Below are 16306 nucleotides of genomic sequence, written 5' to 3'. Positions count from 1 at the left end.
GAGGAAACCCACGCATGCATGGGGAGAACGTGTAAACTCCACAAAGAGAGGTGCCAAAGGGTGGAACAGAGCCCAGGTCTCTGGCGCTGTGAGACAGAAGTGCTAACCACTCAGCCACCATGCCACCCACACTTTTTTCCATTCCTATCAATATTATGTTGAAGCACATTGACAGAAATTCAAGAATTCCTTCTTTTAAAAAAAAATCAAAGTCTTTCAATCTTTGTGTCCATGTGAGAACATGGACAAACAAAGCATGAAAGTGGAGTTGAAGACTATTAGATCAGCCTTGATCTCACTGAACAGTGGAGCAGACTCGATGGGTAAATCTGCTCCTGTATCTCATGGTGTTATCTTCCTGCCTGAAACACACTGGGTTCTATCGACATATCCCTTTCTGCGTTCACATACCATTCCTGGATGGGTCACTATCATGCCTTTACATTCTTCCGCATACTTCTGCCATTCCAACTCCTCCCATTGCAGCATGTTCGCAATCTCCTCCTCAGGAACCAGAGGTTTACTGCTGCGTAACAGGTAGAGCAGTACTTGGTGCATTGACAGGACTTCTTTCCCACTATCTGACAAGGAAATCAAACAGAAAAGGTGGAAAGCGCAGTAATCAGAATAACAGTGGGACTGTAATTTACATTGCATCCATTTGTCGATATAGAGATGTTTACTTCCAAACAAGGGACTGGCATGCCAGTCCCATCACTGATCACCTGCTTCCACTTACCACTTTCCAAGTCAACCTGCTCAACTTGGAGGGAGCAGCCTTATGATTTGCTAGCAGGAGATATTGAAAGAATAATTAGCAAATCATGTGTTGGATATTGGGCTTTTAAAAACAGAACAATAGGGTAGAAAACACAATGGAAAGTACTGCAGATGCTGGAAAACTGATAAAAACAGAGTGCTGAAAAATCTTAGCGGGTCTGGTAGCATCCGTAGAGAGAGAGAGAGAGAAACAGAGAAACAGAGCTAGTATTTGGAGTCCAGTGTGACTCTTTATCAGAACCCATTTCTGAAAAGGAGTTGTTTTGGACTAGAATGCTTAATTCTGTTTCTCTATCCACAGATGCTGCCAAAACTGTTGAGTACCAATACCAGGAATTTAAGTTGAACCTTTCTAAAGTTCTGGCCAAGACACAGCGACATATTGTGACCAGCTCTGGTCAACACACGTAAAGCTCTGTGACATGGTGCAGATGTCATTCACCAGGGAGGCTCCTAAGAGGAGGAAATTTAGATACAAGTCAAGGCTAGAGAAGCTGGGATTATTCCCCATGGAACAACGGAGACTGACAGGAGATTTGACAGAGCTGAAAAGTTACAACAAGGGAGACAAAGAAAGGCTGGTTCCACTGCTAAATGGAACAGCGATTAGGAAACAAGATTTTGGACAAGAGATGCAAAATGATGAGAGGATGATTTATACAGACTACACACACACACACACACACACACACACACACACACACACACACACACACACACACACACACACACACACACACAATGAACAAAACTTCAAAAGGAAGCATCAACTACCATCTACAGTGCTGAAACAGCAAAGGCTCTTGCTGCCACCACATTATTGACCATCCTGGTAAACCTCGTCAGTACCCTCTGCAAAGCTTCCACATCCTTTTGGTTGCATGTTGATCAAAACTGCACACAATATTCCAAGTGTGGCCTATGTAAAGTTCTATAAATCTGCTGCATAACTTGCCTATCCTTATTCTCAATGCCACCTCCAATGAAGGTAAGCATGCATAGGTCTTTTTTACAACCTTTTCACTTGCACTGCCACCTTCAGTGATCTGCGGACCTGCACACCCAGATCCCTCTGCAAATCAATGCTCCTAAGGGTTCTGCCATTCTGTATAATTTCCACCTGTATTTGACCTTCCAAAATGCATCCCTTCACATTTGTCCAGATTAAACTCAATCTGCGATATTTTTGCCCATGCCTCCAACTAATCTGGGGCGGCACGGTGGCTCAGTGGTTAGCACTGCTGCCTCACAGCTCCAGGGACCCAGGTTTGATTCCACCCTCGGGCGACTGTCTGTGTGGAGTTTGCACATTCTCCCAGTGTCTGCGTGGGTTTCCTCCGGGTGCTCTGGTTTCCTCCCACAGTCCAAAGATGTGCAGGTTAGGGTGGATTGGACATGCTAAATTGCCCATAGTGTTCAGGGATGTGTAGATTAGGTGTGTTATAGGGGGATGGGTCTGGGTGGGATGCTCCGAGGGTCAGTGTGGACTTGTTGGGCCAAAGGACCTGTTTCCACACTGTAGGGATTCTATGATCTAATCTATATCCTGCTGTGTCCTCCGACAATCCTCCTCACTATCCGCAACTCCAATCTTTGCACTGTCCACAAACTTACTACTTATACCAGCCACATTTTCCACCAAATCATTTATGTAGACCATGAACAGCACAGGTCCCAGCACAGATCACTGTGGAACACTGCTAGTCACAATCCTCCATTTCGAATAGCAGCCTTTCACCACTACCCTCCTACAACTAAGCCAGTTCTGTACCCATCTTGCCAGCCCACCCCAACACCATGTGACTTCACCTTTTGTACCAGTCTGCCACGAGGGATCCTGTCAAAAGCTTCACTGAAGCCCGTGTAGACAATATCAACCGCATTTCCCTCAATCATCTTCATCACTTCCTCAAAAAACCCGATCAAGTTAGTGAGGCACGACCTCCCTTCAAAGAGCCATGCTGTCTATCGCTAATAGGTCCATTTGCTTCTAAATGCATATAGATCTTGTCCCCGAGAATCTTTTCCAATAATTTCCTTACTACCGATGCCAGACTCACAGCCATGTAATTTCCTGGATTATCCCTGCTACCCTTCTTAAGCAATGGGACAACACTGGCCAAAGAGGATGAAAAGACATCTGTCAACGTTCCAGCAATTTGTTCTCTTGCCTCCCTCAATATTCTAAGATAGATCCCATTAGGACCCAGGGACTTAAAAAGTATGAAGGGAGATAAGATGCACAACACCGCTTCCTTTTTAATAGCGACTCGGCTTAGAAATTCAACATTCCCTTCCCCGAGATCATCCTCCATCAATTCCTTCCCTTCAGTGAATACCGACACAAAAGTATTCACTGCCCTCTGGGTGGTGAGTGGCTGGAATGCGCTGCCAGTAGATGGAAGCAGACAGTGACAGCATTCAAGAAGCACCTAAACAAATAAATGAATAAGAAGGGAATAGAGGGATAGGCATCCTGTAAGTGAAGACAGTTTTAGCATGGAAGGGCAAAATGTGTCAGCACAGGCTTGGAGAGCCGAAGGGCCTGTTCCTGTACTGTATTGTTCTTTATTCTCACTGAAAGGCCCTCTCAAGTCCCTCCCCAAAATTAGCCGCATGATCATACTCAGTCAGCCTGTCCCTTCTGACCATTCATTGCCCCCACCAAATCTAAGACAGGGCTACCAGCTACAAGCTTCTCTCAATCTTTTAGTCATCACTCACTTAATTAATTAGTCTTCAAAAAAGAGACCCAACAGACTCATCAGAACCCATACCATTTGATCATTCTTTACTCACCAGGTATCGATCTAACAAAGCGGGGCAGGAAGTGAAATCTCGGACAAGATGGAGCACCATTTTCAAATACTGGACCTAGGACACAGTAAAGTATATTTTACAGATACACACACAAGCAGCACACTAATCTCCCAACAGACTTGTGCACAGGAAAAATATAGCTGAAAGTGAGGTGGGCTTTAAGGGCTAGGAACAGTAACAAACAATTCAGGCAACCTTTGAAGGTTTTGTGCTCTGTTTTTATTTTTTAACGTCAATTTTAAATTCAGCAGACTGCATTTAGAATGGAAATCTTCCCACTTAAACATCTTCCCACTATTCTGTCACCAACCCAGAAAGGTTATAGTCATGATTGCAAAAACATTAAAACCCACAGCTTGTTTAATTTACTGTTCAGAACTTCACAAACCACCCAGAAAATGAGTCTGTTAACAGAGCTCCTCCAACCAAAATCGAGCAGTCATACTGCTTCTTTGATAGAAACAAATCAGCTTTATGCTGCATTGCATAATAATTCCTCATCATTCTGTTGTTGTATTTATTGATCTGATGTCTATGAAAAGTTTGGTAACAGTTTCATTAGCCACGATGTCAGTGGTTTATGCTCCTTGCAAAATAAATCAACCTAGTTTTTAAATGATAATCCCTAACTTTGTACGGATATATTGGTAACTGTGCGCAATATTTTCTCAAGCTATCTGATAAATATAATTTGGTCCTCCAATTCCCTTCTCCGTTGTGTGTTTACCCTTTAAATGCATCACTGTTCGCCTCTCCAATGCCCTATATTAGCAAGTGCCAAATTCGACTCACTCTCCAGGTAAAGAGGTTTCTCCAAACTAAACACAGAAATTGATGGAGAAACTCACAGGTTTCTCTTTGGAGAAACATGGTTAATGTTTCGTGTACCACAAGGATCTGTTCTGGGTCCTCTTCTATTTGTGATTTTTGTAAATTATTTGGATGTAGGAGTGGAAGGGTGGATTAGTAAGTTCGCGGGCGATACGAAGGTGGGTCACATTGTGGACAGTGTGAAGGGCTGTTCTAGGTTACAAAGGGACATTGACAGGATGCAGAGCTGGGCTGAGAAGTGGCAGATGGAGTTTAACCCTGAAAAAAGTGTGAGATGATTCATTTTGGAAGGACAAACTTGAAAGCAGAATACAGGGTTAACGGAAAGATTCTCGGCAGTGTGGAGAAGCAGAGGGATCTTGGGGTTCATGTCCACAGTTCCCTGAAAGCTGCCACCCAGGTGGATAGAGTTGTTAAGAAGGCGTATGGTGTGTTAGCTTTCATTAATAGAGGGATTGAGTTCAAGAGCCGTGAAGTTATGCTCCAGCGATACAAAACCCCGGTTCGGCCACATCTGGAGTATTGTGTCCAGTTCTGGTCACCTCATTACAGGAAAGATGTGGAAGCGTTGGGAAAGGCGCAGAGGAGATTTATCAGGATGTTACCTGGAATGGAGGGAAGGTCTTACAAGGAAAGGTTGAGAGAGCTAGGGCTTTTCTCTTTAGAATGAAGGATGAGAGGTGACTTGATAGAGGTGTACAAAATGATCAGAGGTATAGATAGAGTGGACAGCCAGAGACTTCTTCCTAGGGTGGAGGTAGCTATTACGAGGGGGCATAGTTTTAAAGTGAGAGGAGGTAGATATAGGGGAGACGTCAGAGGTAGGTTCTTTACTCAGGGAGTGGTAGGGGCGTGGAATGCATCGCTGGAGAGGGTAGTGGAGTTGGCCTCATTAGTGGCATTTAAGCAGCAATTAGATAGGCATATGGATGATAGTATAAGGTGGGGTGGAGGTTAGATAGACCTTAGGTTTAGGGTAAAACTTCCGCACAACATCGTGGGCCGAAGGGCCTGTACTGTGCTGTGTTCTATGTTCCAGTATGACTCTTCTTCAGAGCTGGACTCAAAATTACAATATAAAACAAAAAACTGCGGATGCCGAAACAAGATCAGAAATTGCTAGAGAAATGCCGCAGGTCTGGCAACGTCTGTGGAGACAGGGTTAAATGTTTCAAGTCCAGTGAACCCTCAAGTTTGTTCGGGACTCGACTCGAAGGGTCGGACCTACCCTGTTTCTCCAGCATTCTCTGGAAAGCACATTGTCTTACAGCACAGAACACCAGCGAAGCTGAAGATATAAGATGGAGACAGACCTTGACCAATCTTTTTAACCAAGGAAACAGGAACATTCTACTTGCAGTCGGGCAAAGCACCTTGCCTTGCATTTTCTATTCATTCAATTGACCATAAAAAAAAAAAATGGCTGATCCAACATTCCCTACTTCCAGACCATAACCCTCGATTCTCGCACTAATCAAGAAACTATCTTGATCTTGCTAACGTTGATCTTGCCTAGTGCACACTCTGTGAATACCGCGAAGTCTTTTTGATCTGTACATCCTTTGCTTAATACGATCTCCCCGTGCTGCTCGTAAACGTAGCTTTTCACTGTATTTCGGTACATGACAATAAATAAAATTAATCAATCTCAGTCTTAAATATATTCAAGAACTCTCCCACCACAGCTCTTTGTGGCAAAAAAATCTCCAAAGACTCAGCCATCTGAGGGAAGAAATTCTTCCTCAGCCCAGTCTTAAATTGGTGCCCCTTTATTCCGAGACTGTGCCTACTGGTCCTACATCGAATGAAAAGGAGTTTGAACATACACGAACACAAACTTGATAAATAAATCTTGCACAGCATTAAGATTTCTCACAAATGAATACAAATAGAGTCAAAAGTTCATGCCCCATCGACTTTACTTGAAAATTTGCTCAGAGTTATACGTTACCATGAATATTCCAGTCGTAAAGCTCCAAAATATCCTTGAATAAGAATGAGGCAAACATTTCCAATCCTTTCACGCAGAAGTTCTGAAACCAAAACAAAGGGGCAGGGCTGTGAAAGGCTGACAATAAACAGAAACTTTACAAAGTGAGTGGTCAGTGTTTTCTGTTTTGCTTTTTCCTGATTCCATCAATTCTTCAAGCCGCAGGTTCTTGTGGTGCAGTGGTCTACGTCCCTACTTCTGAGTCAGAAGGCCTGGGTTCAAGCCCCACCTGTTCCAGAGGATGTGTCGTAATATCCCTGAACAGGATGACTCAAATATCTGCAGTGGGTAGTTTCCCTCCCTCGGTGTCTGGATGCGCAGGTCTGAGCCCCACTCTGGGGCTTGTCAGCTACAAAAGGAGCTTTCATGCCACAGTTCAACCAGCAGATAATCATCCTTCCACCACCTCCTCTCCCACTATTTCCCAAAGATGTAAAATGAAATTGTCGAAGTAGTTATGGTTAAAAAAAACTTTCCATTAATTGAGTTTGTGTAAAAGCTTAAGTGTTAAAAGGCTAAAAATCTTTGCTCCTGCAAAACGAACAATGTATAAGTTTACTTCCTCAATATTCTTCAGCTAGCATCAACAAGGTCCGTCTCCCTCTCCTGGGTCTACACACCCCATCACCAACACTTCTCACCACCTCCAGAGAGTGGAAAAAATATCAGGTATCATGTTCAGTTTCAATTATCTAATGTGAACGACAACAAGATAGCTGACCAGGCCATTGTTTCTTTGATAGATTTTGACCATAAGATGTAGCAGCAGAAGTAGGCCATTTAGCTCATCAATTCTACTGTTACTCAAGGAGATCATGGCTTATCTGATAAAACTTTAACTCCATTTTCCTGCCTTTCCACCCAACTCGCCTGGATTTCCTTACCAATTAAAATTCTGTCTCAGCCCTGAATGTACTTAATGTCCCAGCCTCAACAACTCTGATAAAAATTTCACAGATTCACCACCCTCAGAGAGGAAATTCCTCCTCATCTCTGTCGTAAATATGTGACCCATTATACTTAGATGATGCCATCTGGTTCTATACTCTACCAAAAGGGGAAACAATCTCTTCAAATCTACCCTGTCAAGACCCCTAATAATCTTACGTTTCAATAAGGTCCCTCTCACCTTCAAAACTCCAGGTCCAGGTACAGGTCCAACCTACTCTACCTCTCCTCGTAAGGCAGTGCCTCTGTGCTCAGGAGCAGCCTAGCAAACCTTCTTTGGACTGTCTCCAAAGCCAGTATATCACTCCTTAGATAAATGGGCCAAAACTATCCACAATATTCTAGCTGCGATCTGACTAGTGCAAAACCTCCCTACTTTTGTATTTCTTACCCTTTGAAATAAAAGGTCAACATTTCAGTTGTCTTCTCTATCAACTGCTGAACTTGGATGTCAGCTTTTTGTCATTCATGGACGAGGACTCCCAAAGCTCTCTTTGCTGTAGCTTTCTGCAGTCTTTCTCCATTTAAGTAATATTGAACTTCTCTATTCTTCCTGTCAAAGTGCACAAACTCATATTTCCCACATATACTCCATCTGCCAAGTTTTTGTCACTCCCTTAACTTGTCTGTATCCCACTGTAGATTTCTTGGGTCATCCTCACCACTCACAGCATAACAGAAAATCACTGACAGGACAAGGCCATTTTGCCTACTGAGATCCCAAACAAATCCATTTTCCACACCTTAATCCATGGCCCGGTAACTAAAAGCACCTCAAACGTATTTTTAAAACGTGATGAGTTTCTACTACCGCCCCTTTCAGACAGCAAGTTCGATCCCCTGGGTGAAAAGGGAAGCCTTAGCTCCCCTCCTACTTTTCAGTCTATGCTCCCTGGTTTCGGACCTCTCTGCTAAGGGAGGTACTTAGCTCCTATCCTCTTATCTCAAAAATTAATAATCTTGTACATCACACTTCAACATCCCCTCAGCATCCTCTGTCCCTTTATGTCAAATATAGCACCATAATTTTTGATATTATCAGAAATATTTGACATTTATCATCTGATGATCCACTCTTCACTGTTAATTTTTCACTCAGAGAATACTCCATACTTGCCTCTGGCATCATTTCTTCAATGAAGTGGATGGTGTAGTCAATATTGAAACGTATGACCCTGCACAATGGAATCTGGAAAAATAAAGGCATTTGCTTTGTAAGTGAAACACCTTGGATCTAATACATGAATGTTTAGAGGCTTAAAGGAAGTTTAAAAACTAGGAAATTACTTTGTTTGTAAAGCTGCACTGGTTAACTAAGAATCAAAGCATGTGAATCTATCAATAATCACAGGGCAACCGAGCATGGTGTACAATGATGAGTACGGTTTTGCAGCACAATGCAAGATGATATCGAAGGTGTCATTAGAGTAAATAGAAAAAAAATTGTATTCCTGTAGCAACTTTCACAATCCCAAAGTACATCACAGAAAACAAAGCTCTTCTGAAGTAGTGTCATGATTGTAGAGTAGAAAACACAAGTACAAACAGCAATGTCTGGTCACTATCATAGTATGTTTTTGTGATGCCTGTTGAGGAGTAAAGCACATAGTATCAGGAATTTTAGCATCCATCTCCATGGGCAGACAGAGGCTCAGTTAAACACCTCAGAACAAAAGACAGCACCTGACAGCACTCCATCATCAGAGTGTCAACGTTGACATTTGGGCTAAAACTCATGGTGTGTGGTTTGAACCCACAACCTTCTGACTCCAAGATGAATGTGTCATCCACTGAGCCACAGCTGCTACCCAGGATGACACTATGTTCTCTCATCTTTTATGTCAGCAACAGCTCAAGACCCTTTCGGATGCTTCACTTCACTCCAACTTTACAAGCACTCAACACGTCTGTATTAGACTCATGAGAAAAAGTGATGATTTCATTCTTTGGAATTGGGGTTCTAAAGCTATTTGTTGCATTGTGGATGGTGAGATAATTCTCAGACTTAACATCATTAACTTTTAAGTTAGAAAAGTTGCAGGGAGGTCATAAAAATTGTACCCGTTGCAGTTCACCCCTCCATAACATGATAATCTATTCCAATTTAAAAGGAATGATCTCTGTTCAGAGCAGAAAAACTGAAAAAAACTAAATTAAAAACAGAAAAAAAAAAAAAATTCCACAAGTAAGAAAAGGGACTGGACTAAGGTCAATAATAGTGAGTGATATCATTCTAGCTGCTAACAAGCAACAGCGTGAATGGCAGCTCTGAAGAGACTCTACATGGAGGTGGTGGTGAGCTCAAATCCCAACATGTTAGCTGATAGATTTTAAACTCAATTAATAAATCTAGTCCCAGTAACAGCACCCATAGAACTATCATCGATCGTTATAAAATCCCATCTGATTCACTAATGCCCTTTAGGGAAGGAAACCAGACACCCTTTCCTGGTCTGACCTACATGCGACTCCAGACACAGCAATGTGGTCAACTCTTAACTGCCCTCTGAATAGCTCGGCAAATGATTTAGTTCAAGTGCAACTTGGGATAGCCTTGATACAACACCACAGCCCATGAATGATTTTTTTAAATTACTTTAATTGAATATAAATGTAATTCAGGATCTGACACATTATTCTTAAAATAAAAAAAAATACACAAAGGAGACGGAAAGGTGAAGCTTAAATATCATTCTGATTACGCTGTATACCAGTTCTGTAGGAGAGTCATACTGGACTCGAAACATTAACATTGTTACTCTCTCCACACTTGCTGAGTCTCTCCAGCATTGTGCTGGTTTCAGATTTACAGTATCCACAGTATTTTGTTTTCATTCCCTTGGAGTGTATCAGGTTTATACAAAGTCATCAAAAGCAAAAATAATAACATGGGCAAGGTGGGGAAATGTTACACAGTTCACATTGACCATGAGAACAAAATCAGATAGTGTGAATTGATCCCACATAATGGATGATGACTTTGTACAGTCAAAGAATACAGTGAAGGATGAGGCCAGTCAGCCCATCCATTCTACAACAGCTCACTGCTCAAGCAATCCTATTAGTCATACACTGCTGCTCCTACTCCCATAATCCTGCGGTCTGCTTTTCTCATCTAAGTATTACCCTTTGACAATTGCTACTGAATCTGTTTCCACTGTCCTTTCAGTCATGTATTCCAACTCACAACAACTCGCTGTGCAAATGAGAAATAGCACTGGATTTACCTTGGTCTTCTGTTTTATTTAGAGTGACACAGTCAAAATAAGGGCATCTCTGCAGGTCACTATTTTTGATCAGATGGTCGGCCTCCTCTTATGAAGAGTATATGCATCTAATATTTGATGTAAAACACATGGCCAATAGTTTATATATGTGGTACTCACGTTATTAAGAGGAGTGTGAGAAAACAGGGAAAACCCTTCGAAGATATATTCATGGTCATCGTACTCTATCACAGTTGGCCTATCAGTCTAAAGGGAAATGGAGCATTTAGTTTGGAGCTTAAATGCAAATTCACAACAATATACAATTGAAAAAGATTTATGCTCTTTTCTTCCATAGCTGATAACTTACCAAAAAGTTGGTGGGTGGGGAAACTGTGATTCTGTAGTGGTATAATTTCCCCGCATTATTAGTCATTGGACGACATGCCTCATTTGGCTGGAATGAAACAGAAAAGATGTTAGAGCTTCCAGAAGGAATTGGATACAGCTCTTAGGGCTAAAGGAATCAAACGGTACAAGGAGAAAGCAGGAACAGGGGACGGAGTTGGATGATCAACCACAATCTTAGGGACGTTGGAGCAGGCTCGAAGGACTGAACGGGCTGCTCCTGCTCTTATTTACTGTTTCTGCTTTACCAGGTTATCCAAGTAACAAGATACCCAAGAACCCATCAGTTACTCTGCAACCTTTAATAAACTATGGTCAGAATCGGATCCCTGTTATCAAGTAGTTTCACTAGATTAAGCACAGAGTAAAAATCTTCTGTAACCAAGTTAACAATAAGGATAGATCCAGATACTAAACAACTCAACACCATCAAACCTCTCGGATTCAAATGATTATACATAAAGCGAAACTTTGTCTTTTCTTAAATCTTTCATGGGACTGTCCTGTGGGGCCACCAATAAAAGCAAACTGAATAAAGAACCAGATTTCAAAATGTTGAATTATATATATCTTTATATGGAGACCCAGGCACTCCCCTGATGAATCAAGGCTCTGGTAGTGGAATGGTCATGCACCTACCTTTGAGCCAAGAGGCCCAGGTTCAAGTCCTACCTGTCTTTTTTAAAGCTCTCTCCTCTCACCTTAAAAATATGTCCCCATAGTCTTGAAATCTCCCATCCAGGGAAAAAGAAACTACCATTAACTATATCTATATCCTTCTTGACTTTATAAACTTCTATTAGGTTGCCTCTCAACCTCTCAAGCTCCAGAGAAAAAGTCCTAACCTTTCTTTATAACTCAAACCTTCCACATCTGACAACATCCTGGTAAATCTCTTCTGAACTCTGTCCAGCTTAATAATATCATTAAACTTAATTCCAGATTTTTATTCAATTCAAATTCCACCATCTGCCATGGCAGGATTCAGATCTGGGTGCCCAGACAATTCCCTGGGTCACAAAATAAGCTTCTGTAGCCAGGGATTAGTCAAGTAAACTTTATCATAATAAACTCTTTAAAAAGAAACGGGAAAAGTAATAGAATCGCACACAGGTTATCCTGAACTACTTCCAAATATATAGTAATCTTTTGAAATATGTAAAATCCTCTTAAATCACACAGTAATCAAAAAGTGTCAATAATAAAAGCACATTCGTACCTCTTCACCAGGGTATATGCTATGTCGAATCCCAGTTCGTTTAGCCTTGGCACTACATTTACACAATGGACCATCATTCATCTATGAAATGAACAATATGAAATGAACAAAATGAAATCAAATAAAATTAAAACAAAAAGTGGAAATGAGAAACGAAAACAGAAATTGCTGGAAAATCTTGCAGGTTTGGCAACATCTGTAGTTGAGATTTTCTGTTTTTGTTTCTGACTTCCAGCATCCGCAGTTTTTCAAACAAAAAGGAAATGGTTATCTAAATCTGAAGAAATATCACTTATTTACATAATTCACAAATGACATCAATTTAATTAATACGGAATAAATAAATATTAAAAGCGGATCACTCAGCTTTGTGGAAACTGTCTCAAACAGGTTTTGCACTCTCCGTTCAATCCATTAGACCCAATTCTTATCATTCCTGTAATATGGCCAGAACTGTACTCCAGGTTACGTCTAACTGATGTTTTACAAGTTCTAGCATAATATTCTGTTCTCTTATTCTAGGCTTCATGTAATAAAGTAAAGCATCTCATTTATCTGCTTGACCATCTTCAGAACTGTTCTGACGATGGGTCACTCAACTCAAAACTTTAACTCTGATTTCTCTCCACAGGTGCTGCCAGGCCTGCTGAGCTTTTCCAACAGTTTCTGTTTTTGTTCCACTATATTTAAGTCTGAATCATTGACTTGCAGCACAAACAGAAAGGGATGCAGCACAAAGGCTGGTGGAATCCCCACAAGCAGTTTCCAGTAACAGAAACACTCAGTCATCCACTGCCCTCTGCTTCCTGCCTCTGAGATAACCTTCAATCCAACCAGAGACTTTCTATTGGAGCTGATTATTGCCTGATCAGTTTGTTGGATGTTAAACATTGCGCTAGGGAAGGGCTCACACACCTGGCCTGGGTCATTGTACCAAAGCTCCTCATGCAGTCGATCAGGATGTGCCTTTTTACGTTTGATTTCCTCAATGACGTCAATGATTTCAGAATCTGAACTGCAGGTGCTGCTCTCACTGCTGTTATCGTCCGAGTCGCAGCCCGAATCACTGGAGCTGTCATCTGAGCAGGAAGAAATCACATTCAAATATTTACTGTCACAGCCAATCAATCAACAGGAAAACAAGAGACATCAGAAATGTTTAAAACATTCTTACAACAATCACAATCCAATGGGAATAACTAGCTGTAACCAGCAAACATTGCCTGGTTTTAAGCCAGGGTCAAATTTACCATCTGCCCACAAAAATGACCCCAAGCTTCCAGTTGCCTACCACTTCAACACATTATTGTGTTCCCTGGCCAAACTCTCTGCCTTGAGCTTGCTACAGTGCTCCAGCACAGCTCAGCGCAAACTGAGCTATTGTCCTTTAGGGAAGCAAACCTGCCATCCCTACCTGGGCTGGCCTACACGTGACTCCAGGCCCACAATGCGGCTGACCCTCTGAAAAGGGCTACACAGTTCAAGAGCATTTGGGATGAGCACAAAATTGATGCACATGTCCTACATTAAGAAAAAAGGCAATGTGAAGTGAGCAAAACTCAACTACTGCCGAGTTTTGAAAATTATACGGGTGTCCGTAGCTCAGCTAGTTCTGGAGAATCCCACTCGGTCATCAGGGGATTGCTTAGTTCTACACAGAAAGATATATAAACTTCTTCTAAAATACAAATTTTTCATACCTGGTTCTTCATCCAGTTTGGTTCTTGGTGGTTCCCAGGGTGGTCTGGCAGCTCTTGCCTTTTCCTGCCTCTGCCCAAGCTCCTCATCAAACTTTTCATAAAGCTGTCGCAGTTTACTTGTACCAACAGCAGTGGAGTCACCCTGAAATAAGTCAGTTTTTGGACATGGGTTTACAAATGTAATTTCTTTAATCGTGAGTCATGAAAGTGCCTACAAAACTTTAAGTTCTAAATTTTTCCTGACGTCAGGAATGGATCACTTCACTTGTGCGGCACATACCAGGAGATCAGAGAGATGGTTGGAGAATTCCACACAAGAGGAGACTAATACAAATCATGAAAACAAGGATATATATACATTAAAAACCTCACAGAAAATAACAAAAGGGCTTTATAGGGGTATGCAGTGAAGACAATTCCACCTGAAAGAGACACCATAACTGGAGGCTCAATGATACGAGATGGTCACAAATAATTTTGGTCTGAATTTCAGGAGAAGATTTTCCTGACGAGCAGCCAGCCTTTAAAACTGGCTACGATAAGGAGTGTGAAGCCAATCACAAAGATGCTTTTAAGGGGATAATCACACAAGGGAAGAAAGGACATGGTGAGAGAATGAGATGAGATAAGGTCAAATGGGAGGAAGCTCACATGGACCATAAACAGGAGTAACAATCCGATGGGTTGAATGGCCTGTTTCTGTGCCCATTAATTCTCTGCAATAGAACCAAGCTATCCTTACCACCTGATCCATGGGATCACTGGAATAGTAATTCTCCGAGTGAGTACAGCGGATCCACACGGGCTTTGTATTCAGCAGCTCTTCTTCCTCTTTCTCCTCTTCAATATTTTCACAGAAGGGATTCGCTTCAGCCTCCTTGCTTCGAGTGGTAGACTGCAATTTCTCCTTACTTGAACTGTGACCTGCTGACCTTCGATCTCTCTCATTCTCCCAGCGAGAGCGCTTCCTTTCTCTGCTGCTTGACCGGCTTCAAGAGAAAGCACAGGAACATTTGAGCCTTTGCAAAGAATATCTTCCACAAGTTTAGACAAGGTCGACGAAGTAGAGCTTTATTTCAACTAATGAATGGTACAAGAATCTTGTTGGGGTTGGGGTTTGCTTTCAGATTTAGGTTTTGGACATGAAATGCACAATGGTTTTATGCAGCGTTACTAAGTGGTGATGACCTGGACTCTCTGCCAATAGGTCAGTGGGGGTGAGGTGGGGAGTTTAGTGAAAATGGAGACAAAAGAAAATAGACACTCAGTAAGGGGCCGCTGTATGTAACTGACCGTAGATCTCACACCTTCACAAACAAAATTAGTCACCGGCCTCGACAGGTAGGTGGCTCATGCTGGATTTTGTGAGATGAGCATGGAATAACTAAACAAAATCCAAAAGCGCTCAATTTTGGGGAGTGAAGGAACAGGACCGAGGAGTGCAAGAAATGTCACCTGTGCATCCTTTTCTGATCCCGTCTGTGTGATCTTTCATAGGATGGTGATCGGTAACTGTCACGGTGCTTATGCCTATCTCTGGAAAAGAAAGAAAAGGTTTGACATTTCATACTTAAGAGGGGCTAATATTGTGAAGAACCCTATCCACCTCATACTACAGCATGATAGCAAGGGGATTAAAACAAAAATGCTGTTAATTCCCCAAAGTTAGAGATTTTCCAAATCCCTGGTTTCAATGTTTTTATTTAGAAAAAACCGTCACCTGGTGTGATCCCGGTTTCAGTTTTTTTGCATGTAATTAATGAAAAGCCCTCATCTGCTGTGACTGAAGTTTTGGATGTACCTGTCCAAATGTTTCTTTACTAACGAGATCATACTCGCCTCCACCGTTACTTCTGACAGCCAACTCTAGACACCCACCACCCCCGTGTGAAAAAATTGGCCTTGGACACTTTTGTCTCTCTCCCCTTATACCCTTCCGTGTTTCTTATTTTAGTTTCAATAAAGTCCTCACATGTAGTGATCCTGGTTTCAGTATTATATTATTTTAATGGTCTTTCTATTAAAAAGAGCCCCCAGTCTGCTCTGCCCCAGGATTCCTGTTTACTTTATGTATTTTTAAGCGTTTTTGTTATAAACAGCATCCACCAGCTGCGACCCTGGTTTTAGAATTTTTATTATTAAACAGACCCCAGATGCTGCGACCATCAGCCCTGGTATTTATTATTAAAGGGCCCCCAACCTGCTGTGCCGCTGGCCCCGGTATTTAAGGGCTCCTCACCTGCCATGCACCCCGGTATTTATTATTAAATGCCCTCTTCCTGCTGTGCCCCCCCCGGTGTTTATTATTAAATGGTCCCCTGCCAGCTGTGCCCCGCGGTATTTATTATTAAATGCCTCCCCTTCCTGCCGTGCCCCCCGGGTGTTTATTATTAAATGCCCCCCC

The 16306-nt window shown here is 42.0% G+C and overlaps 1 protein-coding gene across 1 annotated transcript in view; it reads right to left on the bottom strand.

The window, feature by feature from the left end:
- Positions 1-16306, bottom strand: part of drosha (drosha ribonuclease III) — a 149193-nt gene that overhangs the window by 121679 nt on the left and 11208 nt on the right. Inside the window, exons 3-13 of the mRNA XM_048607409.1 lie at positions 15358-15438; positions 14645-14891; positions 13903-14044; positions 13118-13281; positions 12203-12283; positions 10946-11032; positions 10756-10842; positions 8487-8558; positions 6383-6464; positions 3580-3654; positions 412-581 (exon numbers count right to left, since the gene is read on the bottom strand). Of these exons, the coding sequence (XP_048463366.1) occupies positions 412-581; positions 3580-3654; positions 6383-6464; positions 8487-8558; positions 10756-10842; positions 10946-11032; positions 12203-12283; positions 13118-13281; positions 13903-14044; positions 14645-14891; positions 15358-15438 (1288 nt within the window). The remainder of the gene's footprint in view (positions 1-411; positions 582-3579; positions 3655-6382; positions 6465-8486; positions 8559-10755; positions 10843-10945; positions 11033-12202; positions 12284-13117; positions 13282-13902; positions 14045-14644; positions 14892-15357; positions 15439-16306) is intronic.

Source organism: Rhincodon typus, chromosome 2 (assembly GCF_021869965.1).
Source record: "Rhincodon typus isolate 14 chromosome 2, sRhiTyp1.1, whole genome shotgun sequence".
NCBI lineage: Eukaryota > Metazoa > Chordata > Chondrichthyes > Orectolobiformes > Rhincodontidae > Rhincodon > Rhincodon typus.
Note: the sequence above shows the minus strand (reverse complement) of the source record. Positions and strands in the feature narration are given on the sequence as shown.